The following is a 17,875-nucleotide window of genomic DNA, read 5'->3' as shown; positions in this document are numbered from 1 at the left end:
AGGTGAATTGGCCAAGTTAAATTGCTCATAATGTTAGATGCGTTAGTCCAGGGTAAATATAGGGTAGGGAATGGGTCTGGGGGTGGGGTTACTCTTCGCAGGGTCAGTGTGGACTTGTTGGGCCAAAGGGCCTGTTTCCATACTATAGGGAATCTAATCTAATCTCAGAATAAAGGGGTCACCCATTGTGGACACAGATGAGGAGGAATTTCTTCTCTCCAAGGGGAGTGACTCTGGGGAACTATTTACCATAGTGGGCTGTGAAGGCTGGGTCATTCAGTATATTCAAGGCTGAGATAGGGAATCAAGGCAGGAGACTGAAGTTCAGGATCAGATCAGATCAGCCATGATCTCATTGAATGGCAGAGTAAACTCGATGGGCTGAATGGCCTATTCCTGCTCCTATGTTTTACAGTCTCCATGCTAACAATATCATAAGCAAATCATCACCACCTTCCCTGTGTTGGTGTTCCTGTTTTTTCAGGTCTGTGTCCTAGTGCTGAATTATGCAAAGCGTAAAGTTTCAATTTGTCTCCTTTTAACAGTATAAAAATTCTCATTTTCTTCCAATTCATGCTTTTTTCATTTCTCTTTCTCTATCATTTTCTTCCAATTGAAGTGGTTTTTGTTTACTTAGAGCTTGCGCTTTAGCTCTTCCTAAAGCAACTTGAGCTTTTCCCTCTTGTTAATACTAAAACGCAGGCCATCTCGTTGGCATCAGCTCTTGCACCAATATCCCTACCTGCTCACAATCTCAGCGAAGCTACAAGTAATTAATTGTTATACTTTCCACCCCTAGAAAAATTCTCATAGCAATCAAAAGGCATTTTGAAATTTCAGCCTGTGGAGTAAATATTGCAACAACTCTCCTGATTTTTTTAGTCCAATACTTATTTCTTTAAAGATTCACAAGTCCCTCTTGTTAAACTCGATCCCTCCCCTCTTTCCAATAACCTCTGCACAGGACGATACAGAACAAATCAGACCCCAGGGTAAAACTTGTCTTGATATACCATAAATTACATTGATTACTGTGGGGATTAGTCATTGAACATTTTTATAAGATGCCGCCAATGGGCATCTTACACAAGAAAACAAGTTTGTTACACTGAAGAAAATAAGATAAATTATTTTAGTTTTTAATGACTCATGGGTATCGCTGGCTGGCCAGCATTTTATTGCCTGCCCCAAGAGAAGGTGGTGGTCAGCTGAGACCACGGCAGTCCGTGAAGCCGTCCACAATGCCAGAAGGGAGAGAATTCCAGAACTTTGACCCAATGACAGTGAACAAACAGCAATATATTTCCAAGTCAGGATGGTGAGTGGCTTGGAGGGGAACTCACAGTCAGTAGCGTTACCATGTATCTGCTGCCCTTGTCTTTCAAGATGGAAGTGGTCGTAAGTTTGGAAGGTGCTGTCAAGGGGTCTATTTGTGATAACCCCTACAAGACCCATGGGGAATCACTAATTTTCTTGTGGACTCATTGAGTGTGTTCCCTTGGTCATAGGCACCAGTAACAGGAACTCATCACCTGCCCACCCTATAATGGGCTTTGTCTGTAAATGTCCAGTTAGCTGCAAGGAGCATTTGACAGTGAAAAACACAAAATAAGAGTCATGATAATTTGGTGGTGAGGGAAAAAAAATCCAATTGCATGTGATAGCAATTCTGGATATAGAGAGAAAAAAAAGCAGAAGCAGGATATATCTGCAGAACTGTTTGTCAAGGGCTGGGGCAAGCCTACAGATGCCACGGATATTGGCTTTATTTTGGTGTTTAACAATAAACAATGTTCCTTTCCAGTCAGGTTTTCTAACTTATTACATTCTTAGATTAAGGCAATTTGAAAATTTATTGCATAGACTGGAAAAAATTCATTCCTTTTCCCAGTAATATCCTTTACAGATACTCAACCCAGTGAACTGTCACACTCAACTTCATCCTTAGTTTCTTACTCAACTGACAAGGTTATGAGCATTTCCTTGCAGCACAGTTTGACACCTTCAGGAGATGTGCCTCTCTCCAAGGCACTCAAGTAAATTTACCTTAGTGCCAGAGGACTACAGGCTGTTCTCTTATTGGAAAGAGATGACTGGGAGTGGTATAAGCGGAGGGTCAATGTGCCCCAGGCAAGGGGTGAAGTCAAGACCTGTCCTGGACTACGCAAGTAGATGCAGTGGTCAAGAAGGCACAACAACACCTCTTCCTGAGATGGCTCAGGAAATTTGGCATGTCCACAAGGACCCTCACCAACATTTACAGATGCACTATTGAAAGCATACTGTCTGGGTGCAAAACAGCCTGGTAAGGCAACTGCCCTGACTAGGACCATAAGAAACTACGTAAGATTGTGTGTGCAGCCCAGACTATCACAGAAGCCAATCTTCCATCCACGGATTCCATTTACACAGTTCGCTGCCACATCATCAAAGACCCCTCGCTTCCTGGTAATGCTCCCCTACAATCTCTTCCAGCAGGCAGAAGATACAGGAGCTTGAACACATGCACCAGTAGGTTCAGGAACAGCTTCTTCCCAGGACATGACATTCATTGGCATGGGATAGAAGGAAAAGCAGGGTAATGGGATTAATTTGGGAATTGATACGGTGTTATGGGGAAAGGGAGGGGCAGTAGGATTAGTTTGAAGATTGATATAGGGCTATGGAGAGCACAGGGCAGTGGGATTAGTTTAGAATTGATACAGGGCTATGGAGAGAGCATAGGGCACTGGGATTAATTTGGGCATTGATGCAGTGCTATGGGCAGAACGATTCATTTGGAGATTGATACAGATCTGCTGGTGAGTGTCCAGTAGAATTAGCTTTGGGATTGATACAGGACTACAGGGAGAGAACAGAGCAGTCAAATTAATTTGAGAATTGATACAGGGCTATGGGGAGAACAAGGCAGTGGGATTAGTTTAGGGATTGACACAGGGCTATGTGGGTCACTGTCAAGGGGTCGGCACTAAGGGAGCCCTGCACTGTCATAATGGAGTGCACAATGTTGAGTTAGATAAAGGGAAAAGTTCACTCAATACTGTCTCCATGAGCTTCAGGGGAGGGTGGGGGGTCAGGGCTATGGGGAAAGCAGGGCAGTGGGATTATTTTGCAGTTGATCATGGGAAGAGAGTGGGACAGTGGAATTCGTTTGGGGATTCAGGGCTACAGGGAGAGTGGGGTTTATTGAGATTAAGACAGGGAGAGTCAGGGTTATTGGGATTAGTTTGGGGATTGACATGACTATGAGAGAGAATAGGGCAGTTAGATTAGTTTAAGGATTAATATAGGACTGGGGAGAGCACGGGGCAGTGGGGTTAGTTTGGGGATTAACATGGGCTACAGGGAGAGCAGGGCAGTTAGATTAGTTTAAGGATTGATATAGGATTATGGGGAGAGCACGGGGCAGTGGAATTAGTTTAGGGATTGATACAAGGCTATGGCGAGAGGGTGGGTGATTACAAATACATTGTAATTGTAGTCCTAGTTAGGAATTGACATAATGTTCATGGGAATCATGGTGAACTCCCTCATGTCTTATTTATTTTCAACAGCAACTCTGATCATTCATATCTGGCACACTGATCTCCATTTAAAACTGACTGAAATAAAAAGTTATTAACTAAGGCAGCTAATGGAAAGATTGTACTGATTCTTGAGGTGCCTCCTTAGAGCTTCCTCTCACTAATCGTTCATTTAGAATTTAAATTCACAACATTCAGTACACCCCAAGACAGAGCTGTAACTGGAGCTACATCAATTGTATATAAATGCCATCCAGTTCATGGGTTCCATAAGCTTCTGAGGAGGGGGGGGGGTCAGGGAAACAAAGTAGGACAAGACCAGAGATCTCATCTGAAGCATGTTCTCGTCCCTCAAAGAGAATCCCATAGGATTGGGCCTCCATGACAGATATTTCACCACTTGCTCAAGAACGACACTAATAAAGTCACCGCCCGCACCGTGGGAGAGTCAGTGCCGAGGGAGCACCCACACTGTGGGAGGGTCAGCGCCGAGGGAGCGCCCACACCGTGGGAGGGTCAGCGCCAAGGGAGCATCAGCACTGAGGGAGCCCTGCACTGTCAGGGGGTCAGCAGTGAGGGAGCCCTGCACTGTCAGCCATAATGGAGTGCACAATGTTGAGTTGATAAAGGGCAAAGTTCACTCAACACTGTCTCCATCAAATACTCCTTGAATTAGGACAGTACAAATTAAATATGGAGTTAAACTCCTTTGAAGCTATCCCTTTCAAACAGTCCCAACACAGGAACAGCATGGGTTTAGATGCAGAGTAAATCTCATTCTGTACTGTCCCCATTAAACACACCCAGGGCATTTACAGCAATAGAGTAAGGTTCCTCTATACTTTTCCCATTGAACACTCCAAAAACAGGTACAGCACAGGGTTAGAAGCAACCTAAAACTCATTCATCTTTTTTTAAAATGAAAGTAAACTGAAAGTAAAGCTACCTCGAAACAGTCCCGATCAAACACTCTCACAGGAAGAGCAGTGCATTAGGTACAGCAGGTTAGGAGGACTGGCCATGCTAATTTGTCAGAAGTGTCCAGGGATGTACAGTCTAGGTGAATTAACCATAGTAAATGTGGGGTTAAGGGGATTGGGGTTGGGTGGGGGGAGGGGGGGTTGTTGTTGACTGAATGGAATGCTCTTCAGGAGGGTCAGTGCACACTCGATGGTCCAAATAGCTTCTACCTCACTGGATTCTATGATACCTAGAGTTGGCTCGTCTGGGTCTGTGTGGGTGGTCGGAGGAGGTGGTGGTGGTGGTGGTGGGGTGTGGGTGTTTTGTGTGTAAGAGGCTGCAGTTACATCCTACCATGCTGTGTTTAGTAAACAGAAAATTAAAAACACTTACCGCGAGGCAGGCTGTACGTTGCAGAGCCCCAGGGCACAAGCAGGCATACCCAGCTTCAGATACAAGGTGTCATTTAACAGCTGGTGAAGTAGGAACAGAAAGTGTACTGGCCCGAAACTGACTCAGCGTCTCAGCAAAATTCACCGACGTTCCTGACTGAAGGCCATTCAGCCCCTCCTTGAGCCCATCCTGCCATTCGATATGATCACAGCTGCCATCTGTCTTTCTAGCTGTCTCAGTCCCCGAATCCTTACATCTCCTTTAACACCCATTTCCCATTCCCTCCCCCCGACCAAATAAATCTATGCACCGCCCATTTAACATTTCCAGAGTAATTTAATACGTGTTGTGTTTAAAAGCAGATGAAATGCTGCAAACACTAAACAGGCCAAAACACACTGAATTTCTATACTGAATTTTTAAAACCAATGTTTTAAAGTGCTATACAACCAGCGAAGTAACTTCACTGAAGTCCACCAATGAAGAAAGTGCAGCAGCCAATTTCTGTACAAGAAGCTTCCACAGAAACAGCAACTAATTGCTGGGAGAAAAACAGGATCTGAGACACTGGGGACAACTCAGCCATCTGACACGACCCGCTTCCTCAGCGCTGACCCTCTGACACGGCCCGCTCCCTCAGCGCTGACCCTCTGACACGACCCGTTCCCTCAGCGCTGACCCTCTGACACGGCCCGCTCCCTCAGCGCTGACCCTCCGACAGGGTGCCGCTCCCTCAGCGCTGACCCTCCGACAGGGCCCGCATCCTCTGCACTGACAGGGCGGCTCTCCATAAGACAGAGGAACAAATATTAGGCCATTCAACCCATAGAGTCTGCTCTGCCAGTCAATCTTGGCCGATAAGTTTCTCAACCCCATTCTCCCGCTTTCCCCCATAACCCTCTTGACATTCAAGAACCTATCTATCTCAGTCTTAAATACACTCAATGACCTGGCCTCCACAGCCTTCTGTGGCAATGAATTCCATAGATTCACCACTCTGACTGAAGAGGTTTCTCCTCATCTCCATTCTAAACAGTCTTCCCTTTACTCTAAGGCTGTACCCTCAAGTCCTAGTCTCTCCTACCAATGGAAACATTTTCCCAACATCCACTCTGCCCAGGCCATTCAGTACTCTGTATGTTTCAATTAGGTTCCCCTTCCGTAGAGTAGAAAGCAAGAGTCCTCAAACATTCCTCACACGTCCCTCTGCACTGACTCTCTGACAGTGCTGCGCTCTCAGCACTGACCCTCCAGATCAACCCATATAGTCCTGAATCTGATGCAAGTGAGCAGCCTACTGAAACTTGTCATGAACAAACGTTGGGCCCAGCTGACCTGCCATACATTTCCAGCATTTCATGAGGATTTTATGGAAACCTCCAATAACTTCGGCCCATACACTGCAAAGACAGCTTCTTTTTATTTCTCTCTATCTTTGATTGTGGACTAAGACAAGTCAAGGACTATTTTTTAGAACCGAGTAATGAGAACAGAGTTGCTGCACTTTTAAGCAAGAACTCATTGGGAGTTGTGCTTACACTGCTGTTTTGTTTATGCAGCAAGAAGGGGAATAAGGCTGTGGATGCAAAGCGAGGTTCAGCCATAAACAGATTGCTTATTAGTTATGCAATCGCGATCAGTTATGGATGCTGGAAGTCACCCCCCGACGATAGCTCTGTGCTTGTTCAACACAACACAGCAGCAAAGGTGCCTGGATTAGAAAGAGTAAAATTGGTCTTTACCTCTCCGTAGCAAAGTAACTCAAACCTGGATCCAGTTAGTTATTCTTCTCCCATCATTTGCTACAAAACACCTCTTACCAGTGACTGAAACTGAACAATTGATGTGCCTTCAGCAAAAAACTGGGAATAGGATGGAAGATCAGAGAATGGAAGGATGTGGGAACCATAAGGATCACTGTATAGTGGTCTGGTGCTGTTGAGCTGCTTCCTCAGTATTGTTTCCTCTACCTATAACACCAATGTTCTTTTTGTCTATCAGTATATATGTAGGGGTTTTAAAAGGAGGGGCAGAGTTAGGACATTTAGCTCGTAGTTCCTAGTCTAATTTGCCTGTGGTTGGAACTTAATGTGAACTAATATTTATTTGAAATAAGTATAGGAATCTTATCAGTGTGTTCTGTTGACCTGATTCCATTAGATAGGGGAATTCACTATTTGATTAAGTTTTGATAACAATCTCAGGACTGGGACTTGAGAATCATGACACTTTCCCAGTGGGTTCTAACCAGGCTCATAAACAGCATCCACAGTCACCATTATCTAGAAAGACAAGGGCAGCAGATCATGGGAACACCATCCCTTGCATTCTACATACACCATTCTGACTTGGAAATATAATTGGCCATTCCTTCAGTGTTGATGGGTCAAAATCCTGGAACTGCCTCATCAACAGCACTGTGGAAGTCTCTCTATCACATGGACTGTAACAGTGCAAGGTGACAACTCCCCCACGACCCCGACTTCTCAAGGGACAATTAAGAATGGGAAACAAACATTAGTCCAGCCACTAATTCACATAAGCCATGAACAAATAGCAAAATAAAACTCTTACTTGGCCCAGATTGTTTTAATATCAGAGGAGATCCACATTCTCACCAAACGCTGATTAAATATGTTTGTTCTGTGTTGGTTCTTTGTAGCTGTGGCCCCTACTGAACAAGTGGCAATAGTGTTTTTACTTAAACCTTTAGTTTTAAAGCAATGGAATTTTAAGAGCTGGAATAAGGTAAATACATCAAAGGCTTTCGGGGAGACAAGAACTAAGTATAAACGTAACAAACCACAGTGAGAAGGTTCCCTGAAGCCACAGAGTGGCTTCTCATGGAGGATGCAGCAGTCCTTACCCTCCAGCATCAGCCCTCCATAATTCATTGTAAACAGCCAGACAAAAGACAACCTCAGTGAGATCATTGTTGGTGTCAGAGACGTGATACAATTCAATAGGCGATCTAAATACTTTATTTCAAAAAAGTGAGAGGAAAATGAAAAACAAAAAGAGTAGATTTGATTTCAGCATGATGCATTTTTGTACACTGGGTACCTAAGGCTGCAGAGTGCTATTGGATCACAAGATGTGGATTCTTATTTTCGTGGGCCACTGGCAAGGCTGGCATTTGTTACTCCCCATTGCCCATTGAACTGTGTCTCTCACTAAAGGCCACTTCAGAGAGTAGTTAAGAGTCAGCACCACCTCTGAAGGGTCTAGAGTCACAGATGGGCCCAGTTCAAGTAAGGATGACGGATTTCCCCCCTGAAAAGACGTGAATGAACCAATGACAGTCAATGATAACTTTCTGGTCATCATCACAAAAACTAGATTCATTGGTGATTAAATTGTGGTGGTGGATGTTGTACACACACCTCCTGATCATTAGCCTGGGCATCTTGGATGACTAGTCCTGTAATATGACCTCTACCCCACCATCTCCATCACCAAATCTATTGGGTTTGCTGCCGATCCCGTCGGTACTTGGACAAGTACTCAGCCCCATCTGGAAGATTGCTTTGTCGTGGACTGATATACTACTCGCTGCCACCATCCCCCCCCAAAGTGGAAACACCTTCTTGGTGTCTACATCACTGAACCCTTTGTCAACTTTAAACACCTCGATTAGGTCACACCCTTCCATTTGAGAAGAAAAACGAGAGCTGTGACCTGATCGTTCACTCCAGCATTCCTGCCAGCCTCTCAATAACCAGGATGGTGGAAACTGCACCAGCCAGCACTACATGTGGTCTCACCAAGGTGTTACGCATGTGTCACTTCTGCATTTTTGAATTATATTCCTGTGGAGTGTTAGACAAATGTAAAACAAAAACCCACTCCTCTGCTGTCACTTGGATTAATTAGGTGAAGAATGACAATTGAAGGGAGAGCGAGGCCACTGGCTATTGGGGCCGCAGTGCAATCTGGTGTGTGAGAATTACCATGGCAACTGATCTCTCAACTTGAAGACCTCAAAAGATTCACCGAAAACACACATTTTCTTCACTCCCAAATCAAAACCAGAGATTTCAGAATAGTAGCTGATTTGTCTCTTACCCTCACCCGCCGTAGTTAGTCACTCCCATCCCTGGCTCACAAAGTTCATCCCCAAGCTGTGCTTTATCTGTGCCCTGTTCTGGCAAGGCAGGGGATCACTAATTACAACAGACAGCCTGATCACATTTCACATTCCTCCCCCCCCCCCTTTTAGAAAGCAGCAACTTATTTTGCAAACTCCACATTCCATTTTTACACAGAATCATTTTTCTCTCCCAACAAAACCACCAACACTCCGAGGACAGGTACAGCACCGGATTTGACGTTCCCTCAACACTTTTAAATCAGAAGCAAGGCTTTCCTCTACACATTCTGAACTTAGAGTAAATCTGACTCCTATCAAAACAAAGATCAAATGCCTGGGACAGTCCACACAGAGTGAGATACTGAGTAAACCTCCCTCTAATCTTTTAATGTGAAGGTAAAGCTCCTTCCACGCTGACCCCATCAAACTCTCCCAGAATAGGGATGCCATGATGTTACGTACAGAGTAAAGTTCCCTCTAGACTGTCCCCATCAAACACACTCAGGACAGGGACAGCACAGGATTAGGTACAGCGTAAAGCTTCGTCCATATTGTTCCCATCAAACACTCCCGTGACAGATACAGCATTGAGTTAGATGCAGCATTCCTTCCAAGTTTCACAAGAACTACCATGGAGACAGAATTTTGTTTCTCACACCTGCTGTCCCTCTCTGTTCCTGAGTCAGAGACTGAAGATTTGAAACAGGCGTGAACATATGGGCAGTCTCAGAACGAAACCTGAACCCTTATAGCAGCGCCAGACAGATTTCCATCCTGCTGATGGGGTGAGGGTCACACCACAGCTCAGATATTCACTGACCATCTGAGACCTTTGGTAGCACCCACCCCTCCTCCCAGGTACATTTACCCCCCTCCCCCCAACACCCTCTAATACTCAAGACCAGGCTGCCAGCTGGGCTTTGGGAGCCTCCACTCATTGAAAAGCACTGGGCACTTACCCATGCTTGTGATCCAAGTACTCTGTGACCTTGCACGGCCAATCTGCAGAGATTAAAACACAGCACACAGGCAGTGGACAAGACAGGTCCGAGAACAGAGAGGAAATATGGAAGGAATGGAGATTGTAAATATTTACAACAGGGCTGCGCTTCCAGCAGGAAATCGAGATGACAGAGAATTCAGCCACACTCAACCGTTTTGATTTCTGTACCGTTTACATTTTTTAAAAAAAATCATGCCACCTCGAGTTGCAGCTTGTGTGATTGGCCAGAGACAAAAAAAAAGCTGCAGATGCTGGAATCCCACACGCAGACAGGCAGGAAGCTGGAAGAACACAGCAAGCCAGGCACCATCAGGAGGTGGAGAAGTTGATGCTTCGGGTGTTGAAGAACAGTTACACTCGAAATGTCGACTTCTCCACCTCCTGATGCTGCCTGGCTTGCTGTGTTCTTCCAGCTTCCCGCCTGTCTATGTGTGGGATTAGCAGCAGTTTGTCTGTCTACAAGGGGCAGCACTGTCAGTAGTACACAAGAGCAGTGCCCAGCAGTAGGCACTGTCTATTGACCAGAGATGCCTTCTCTTGGGTAATGATTGAAATCCCTGGCTAACTGACCATTGCCATGCACTGACAGCAAATAAAAGTGAGAATGGCAAGCACTGGGCAGGCAGTGAGAGGTAGACAGCAGCCCCACTTTGCTTCAGACACATGGGGAGAGTGAACATTCGACAGCATGGAACTTATTTTAAAAAGGCGCTCTATTGTGAAATTAGTGCTCAACAGCAACTATTTAAAAAGTGTTAAAAGTGTTTTTAATCAGCTTTAAATTCCCTTTCACTATTCTAAATGTTAATGTCTGCTGTAGGAAGCTGAATTCAATATTTCTTTAGACTTTGGTTTATGTTAGCTCCCTCACTGGCAACATTGACTCTCAAACCCACTCTGCCGTGGGTGGGGGTAGGTTCCCCACCCCCCACCCCCAAGCACCAGACTCCTCTTTCTCTCTTCTTTCCCCTCCCAATGTGGAATTGGGTCCCTCTTCCACCTGCATTCTTCTTTCACTAGCCCTACCCTGCTGGCAGGACCAGACTCCTTTCCTAACTTGCATCACCATATTACCTTCCTCCTCCTCCTCTTCCCCACCAAACCAGCAGCAGGTGAGGACTCAACTCACTCGGTCTCTGACTTAAAAGATGCTTTGGTACAAGGTCCTTAAGAGGGGCATTGGATAAAGAGAGAGACAGAGACAGAGAGGGGCAGAGGAGAGACGACAGGGAGGGGCAGAGGAGAGACGACAGGGAGGGGCAGAGGAGAGACGACAGGGAGGGGCAGAGGAGAGACGACAGGGAGGGGCAGAGGAGAGACGACAGGGAGGGGCAGAGGAGAGACGACAGGGAGGGGCAGAGGAGAGACGACAGGGAGGGGCAGAGGAGAGACGACAGGGAGGGGCAGAGGAGAGACGACAGGGAGGGGCAGAGGAGAGACGACAGGGAGGGGCAGAGGAGAGACGACAGGGAGGGGCAGAAGACAGACAACAGGGAGGGGCAGAAGACAGACAACAGGGAGAGACCGACGACAGAGACAGGGAGAGAGAGAGAGACAGACAGAGACAGAGACAGAGAGAGAGAGAGAGAGAGAGAGAGAGACAGAGAGAGAGAGAGAGAGAGACAGAGACAGAGACAGAGAGAGAGAGACAGAGAGAGAGAGACAGAGAGAGAGAGACAGAGAGAGAGAGACAGAGAGAGAGAGACAGAGAGAGAGAGAGAGAGAGAGAGAGAGAGAGAGAGAGAGAGAGGGACAGAGAGAGAGAGAGGGACAGAGAGAGAGAGAGAGAGAGAGACAGAGAGAGAGAGACAGAGAGAGAGAGAGAGAGAAAGAGAGAGAAAGAGATAAAAGGGAGATAGATAAAGAGAGACAGAAGGTAATAAAGACAAAAAGGGAAGAGAAACAGAAAAAAGGGAAGAGAGAGCAAGAGAGAAGGATAAAGAAAAAGGAATGCGAGAAAGAAGGGTTAGGAGTGAGGCGGAGAGGGGAAGATAGAGGGAATGGAGAGGCAGGAAGCAAAGGAAAAGCAAGAGAGAAGAGTGAGTGAGATGAAGAATGAGAATGAAGAAAGAGCAAAGAAAATGTAGTGATGTACATTTTCAAAGTACAATCCTCACTGAGAAAATGGAACTACTGATGTGACTGAGACGGCTTCCCTGGGGAGTCATGCTCAAGGCACAGATTTGGTTATCTGCTACAGAAAAAGGAAGTTAAAGTTTTTCAGTTGGGGTTCCCATGGTCCAGTCACAGAGTTAGCACTGCAGAGACTTGAGCTGATACCTAAAGTCCCATCCCTTGCTCCAAACCAGAGGCTGGTACTGCTAACAGCTCCAGTCAGAGGTTCTGACTAAGATTTACCTGCAAGGAAATACCTTTCATTTTGAAGGAAATGTGGGAGAGAGGGGCACAAATGGAACAGAGCTGCTTAGGCAGGACCTACCAGTTTGTGGGACTGCATGTGTGCCTCATGCCATGTTTTAGATCCAACCCCAGACTCCAAGAGCTCAGGAGAAGCCGGGGAGAGAGAGAGAGAGACAGAAAACGCCCAATTGTGGGAGGAGTTGTGCCAATCAGAAGCTAGATTCCTAAGAGTAAATCGAGTCCAGTTTGATTTGAAGAATGATATATATAGATCTATAAATAAATGCTTTTTGCAGGTGCTACGCTGCGCTCCTCCTTAGTTTTGGTGGCTGATTGCGTCTGCACAGCAGAAACGCAAAATTAAATCTTACGACGCAGGAGTGCTACCACATTCGTGGGGAGGGGCCCATCGTCCGTCACTTCTTGAAGAACTTCTTGTTGAGCAGGAAGATCAGAAGATTGACGTTGACCTTGGCTTTGTCGAACATCTTCATCACCGCCACTCCTTCATATTGCAACTGGAGGAGGTCCTGACAGGGAGCAGAGAACAGAGATTAGGGCTCACACAGAAACATTGAGGTACGAGGTAGGCCATTCAGCCCTTTGAACCAGGTGATCACAGCTAATCCTATATCTCAGTCTCCTGCTCCTGCGTTTTCCCTCATACCCTTTGATCCCTTTAACCTTAAGAACTGCATCCAACTCCCTCTTAAAAACATTCAACTTTAACAGGCTTTGAAATTAGAGGCAAGAACAGGCCATTCAGCCCTTCTTCCTGCTCCAACATTCAATACAGTCATGGCTGATCATTAACCCTGTTCCTGCTCTGACCTTTTGATCCATTTAACTTGAACAGCTCTATCCAATTCCTCCCTGAAGAGTGGGTTTGGGCCTCAGTTGCTTTCTGTGGCAGAGAATTCCACAGCCGCACCACTCTCTGGGTGAAGACATTTCTCCTCCGGTTCCCTTCATTGCCTCCACACCTTGCACTCACCCATCAGCCTTAAATGCAGTAAATATCTCGGGCCACTTAGTAAACAAAAACAATTCCGTCATGGCACGTGGGTATCGCCAGTGTTTGTTGACCACTCCTAATTTCCCCTGATTGGAGTCTTGTTTGGCCATTTCTGAGGGCAGCTGAGAGCGGATTGGGAGTGACGTGTTGGGCCAGATCAGGTAAGGGTGGCAGATTTCCTCCTGTTAGTGAACCCGATGGGGTTTCACCACAGTTAACAAAAGGTTACCTAGTCACCGTCTGTCAAATCTTGTAAAACAAAATTCCAAGTTTTTATTGAATTCAAATTCCACCACATCAAACCGACGACCCCAGAACAATATCTTGGGGTTTTGGATTACTAGTCCAGTGACACTATAAACATGCCATCATCTTCACAGGCAAACGCTCAGAGCTAAATGGGCCTACTCCTACATTTCCCAGAATGGAGAAAGTGAGGACTGCAGATGCTGGAGATCAGAGCTGAAAATGTGTTGCTGGAAAAGCGCAGGAGGTCAGGCAGCATCCAAGCAGCAGGAGAATCGACATTTCGGGCATGAGCCCTTCTTCACATTCCTGAAGAAGGGTTCATGCCTGAAACATCGATTCTCCTGCTCCTTGGATGCTGCCTGACCTCCTGCGCTTTTCCAGCAACACATTTTCATTTCCCAGAATGGTACAGCATTGCGTCCTGACACCGCGTTAGGCACACTGGATAAGATGAAAGAGTGGCGCTCCGAAAGCTAGTGTGCTTCCAATTAAACCTATTGGACTATAACCTGGTGTTGTGTGATTTTTAACTTTGTACACCCCAGTCCAACACCGGCACCTCCAAATCATGGATAAGATGTGTCAATGCCGACAGTCCATATCCCACTAATGTCATAGCGTTGGAAACTTCAGGTGTAGCAGACAACACTGTTGGGTCACTTTTCTCGTTTCTTACTGCTCCCTGTTCACCGAAAGCTCAAACACTTACTAAGCCACCAAACTGAGCTTCCCCCCCATTGAAGTTTTCAACTACTCACAAACGTATTTAACAACATAGCAGGATTGCTTAACTGAATTAGAGACAAAACTGCAGTTGCTGGAATCCAAAGTAGATGAACAGGAGACTGGAAGAACACAGCGTCAGGAGGTGGAGAAGTCAATGTTTCTTCAGGACTGGAGGTGGGGGTCAGGAGAGCTGCAGATAAAGAGAGAGGGATTCCACCCACCCCACTCCCCATTCCTGAAGAAGGGTTATTAGCAAAATGCTGACTTCTCCACTTCTTGATAGGCTGAATGGACTATTCCTGTTCCTGTGTTCCTTTGGTTTTTATTTCCAATCTCTGGAATCCGCAGGTTTTTTTGCTGAGGATTTTGAGTAGCATCTGCTGAATGCTTGGGGTGGCTCAGTGGTTAGCACTGTCACCTCACAGCGCCAGGGACCAAGGTTCGATTCCAACCTCGGGTGTTTGTCTGTGTGGAGTTTGCATATTCTCAGTGGGTTTCCTCCGGGTGCTCTGGTTTCTTCCCACAATCCAAAGATGTGCAGGTTAGGCGAATTGGCCATGCTAAATTGCCCATAGTGTTCAGGGATAGGTAGGTTAGGTGCATTAGTGAGGGGTAAATGTAGGGTAGGGGACTGGGTCTGGGTGGGTTACTCTTCAGAGGATCAGCTGGGCTGAAGGGCCTGTTTCCACACCGTAGGCATTCTGTGAAACCTCTATTAAGTTAATTCACTAACCGGTGACTCCGGGTCTCCCCCTCCAGGAGTGTGCAGGTATACCCATCAGTTGAAGGTTGTACTTGTGAAGACCTTACCTGGTATTTGAGCTGGAACTTCTCCATGTCCACACCCATGAACCGAGCCTTCACATCAAAGGTTCCCACCTCCTCACTCTGCACAATGTCAAAAATCACATTCCTGAATCTGGAACAAGAGAAGAGACAAGGCTGACACCAGGAGACGGGCGAGCAGCTCCCATCGACAGTCAGCACAGCAGGCTCCGTACGTAGCACCGTACGGAAAATCTCTCCAGGCTGCTTCACCTTCAAGCTAGCAATACCGAGAGTAACGTGCATGCATACAAAATACAAGGTACAAACCAAACTTTGACACTGAAGACAAATGAGATATATGGGGCAGTCAACTCAAGGCACGGTCAAAGAGGTTGGTTTTAAGGAGCTTCTTAAAGGAAGAATGAGAGAAAAGAAAAAGGTGGAAAGTACAGAGAGATTTACGGAAGCCACTCCATAGCTTAGGGCCCCTATAATCTGCCAATTGTCGAGCGATAGGAATTTGGGGGCATTGTGCAGGAGGTTGACATTGGAGGAATGGAGAGCACTTGTGGCTGGCACAGTGGCTCAGTGGTTAGCATCATTGCCTCACAGCACCAGGGACCTGGGTTTTACTCTAGCCTCGGGTGACCATCTGTATGAAGTTTGCCCGTTCTCCCCGTGTCTGCATGGGTTTCCTCCGGGTGCTCCGGTTTCCTCCCACAGTCCAAAGATGTGCAGGTTAGGGTGGATTGGCCATGCTAAATTGTCCCGTAATGCCCAGGGGTGTGTAGGTTAGGGTGGATAGGCCATGGGAAATTGTCCCATTGTGCCCAGGGATGTACAGGTTAGGGTGGATTGGCCATGCTAAATTGTCCCATAGTGCCCAGGGATGTGCAGGTTAGGGTGGATTGGCCATGCTAAATTGTCCCGTAGTGCCCAGGGATGTACAGGTTAGGGTGGATTGGCCATGCTAAATTGTCCTGTAATGCCCAGGGGTATGTAGGTTATGTGCATTAGACAGGAGTAAATATAAGATAGGGGAATGGGTCTGGATGGGCTGCTCTTCAGAGGATCAATGTGGAATTGTTGGGCCAAAGGGCCTGTTTCCACATTGTAACGATTCTAATTCTAAAATATTCTAATTCTTGTAGGAGCTGGAGGAGGTGACAGATAGTCAAAGAATGTACGGGATGGGAGGAGGTGACAGAGATAGGGAGGGGGATAGGGGCTTTGAGGAGGTGTCAGAGATAGGGAGGGTGTGTAGGGTCCTGAGGCTGGAGATGTGGAGGGCTGTGCATACGAGAAGAGATGAAGAAGCCCAAAGACCACAGAGAGATTTGAAATCAAGATGAGAATTTTAAATTGAGATATTGCTTCAAACAGGAAGGTGAGGGATCAGCTTGATGCTAATAGATAGAATAGTACATATAGTGATATGCAGGAATTAGTTCAGAATTTTCATTCTTGATCATCAACCTCTTGCTGACCTTACACTTCTATACCTCTGGAAGACTGAGACCAAAATCAGTTGAAAGCAAGTGTGCGAATTTAACTAAGCATCTTTTGGACAAATCCCAAACAGTGTCCTCTGGCATTGCTCACTTTACAATGTGACATGACACTGGAGTGTATCAGATCAAGCTCAGCAGTGTGCCATGTGGCAAGGACTCAGTCAGACATGTAGCAGGAACTGCCACACAACATGGGGAAACAATCCAAACAAGTTGCATTTCCACAGCACCATTCACCACCTTCTGGGGGAAGACTCCAGAGCGCTCAGCAGCCACCGCTGGATGTTTGAAGGGAGGCTGCTGCGGCTAAGCTGGAGGTAAAATGCTGCATGCCATTTAGCTGCTGTAAGATCCCATGTACCAGCAGCACAATGGAGACCCAGACCATGATTTCCATGGAGTTGGGCTCCGATAACCTTGGAGTCAGGAGCCGAGGGACATCCCCGTGCTGTGGCATCTCTCTCTCAAACTACTACAGAGCACGAGTCCACGATATATTCCTCATTTATCCAGGGGAACAGACCGCCTCCAGCTATAGATCACGCTGCAGTATGAAGATACAAACAGTCTGTATTCCCTGCACTACAGGGCTTTATCAGCACAACCGGGACTAAGTTGTATTGTTCACTCTGTTTTCTGGGCCAGGTAGTACGATAAACAGCAAATGGAAGAACACTGTTCCATGCTATCCTGCTATTGGCCTAGGTTAGCACTGCACAGACCATTTCAGAGAGAAGGGACTCAGTGCACCTCCATGGCTCTGAATTTGCAAGTTGCCAAACATTTGCACACTGCTCTCTTGCTATTTACAGGCAACGAAATACATCACTTTCTAAAAAAAGGAGTCTTGGACTTACTGGCTGATGGGCAGGTCTTCGATCTCCAACAGCACACCCTTCTCTCGCAGGTGTGCCGCAGTGTAGTTCAGAGATGCTGCTTTACCCTTCTTCCCTTTGCCTGCTGCCGCTTTCTTCCCTGGGCCCCTGCGAAGATCACAAGACGTTACTCGCAGAACGGGAGCCTCAGCTATCGCATGCAGCGGAATCGGACTCTCCTGCCCGTTCGGCACCAAGAACAGCGACGCAGCCCCAGTTCGCATTTTCAGGCAGGCAACCTTGGTGCAAAACAACTTACGGGTGCAGAGCCATTTGGCTCTTTTAACCTACCCTGCCCTACAATAAGAGCATGGCTTCAGTGCCACATTCCCACCACAAGCTGCTGGCATAAGCTACTCCCACTCCCAAATGGTGCATTCGCTCTCATTTTCATCTCCAC

General features: G+C 46.5%; 2 protein-coding genes across 2 annotated transcripts in view; both read right to left on the bottom strand.

Moving 5' to 3' along the window:
• The window catches only part of gatad2b (GATA zinc finger domain containing 2B), a 117,900-nt gene extending 112,985 nt beyond the window's left edge, over nt 1–4,915 (bottom strand). The window contains exon 1 of the mRNA XM_060820674.1: nt 4,878–4,915. The gene's annotated coding sequence lies outside the window, so the exon portion shown is untranslated. The remainder of the gene's footprint in view (nt 1–4,877) is intronic.
• A 7,817-nt stretch (nt 4,916–12,732) lies between these two features.
• The window catches only part of iqgap3 (IQ motif containing GTPase activating protein 3), a 93,957-nt gene continuing 88,814 nt past the window's right edge, over nt 12,733–17,875 (bottom strand). The window contains exons 36-38 of the mRNA XM_060820614.1: nt 17,458–17,583; nt 15,132–15,240; nt 12,733–12,861 (exon numbers count right to left, since the gene is read on the bottom strand). Of these exons, the coding sequence (XP_060676597.1) occupies nt 12,748–12,861; nt 15,132–15,240; nt 17,458–17,583 (349 nt within the window). The 3' untranslated portion in view covers nt 12,733–12,747. The remainder of the gene's footprint in view (nt 12,862–15,131; nt 15,241–17,457; nt 17,584–17,875) is intronic.

Source organism: Hemiscyllium ocellatum, chromosome 50 (genome assembly GCF_020745735.1).
Source record: "Hemiscyllium ocellatum isolate sHemOce1 chromosome 50, sHemOce1.pat.X.cur, whole genome shotgun sequence".
Classification (NCBI taxonomy): domain Eukaryota; kingdom Metazoa; phylum Chordata; class Chondrichthyes; order Orectolobiformes; family Hemiscylliidae; genus Hemiscyllium; species Hemiscyllium ocellatum.
Note: the sequence above shows the minus strand (reverse complement) of the source record. Positions and strands in the feature narration are given on the sequence as shown.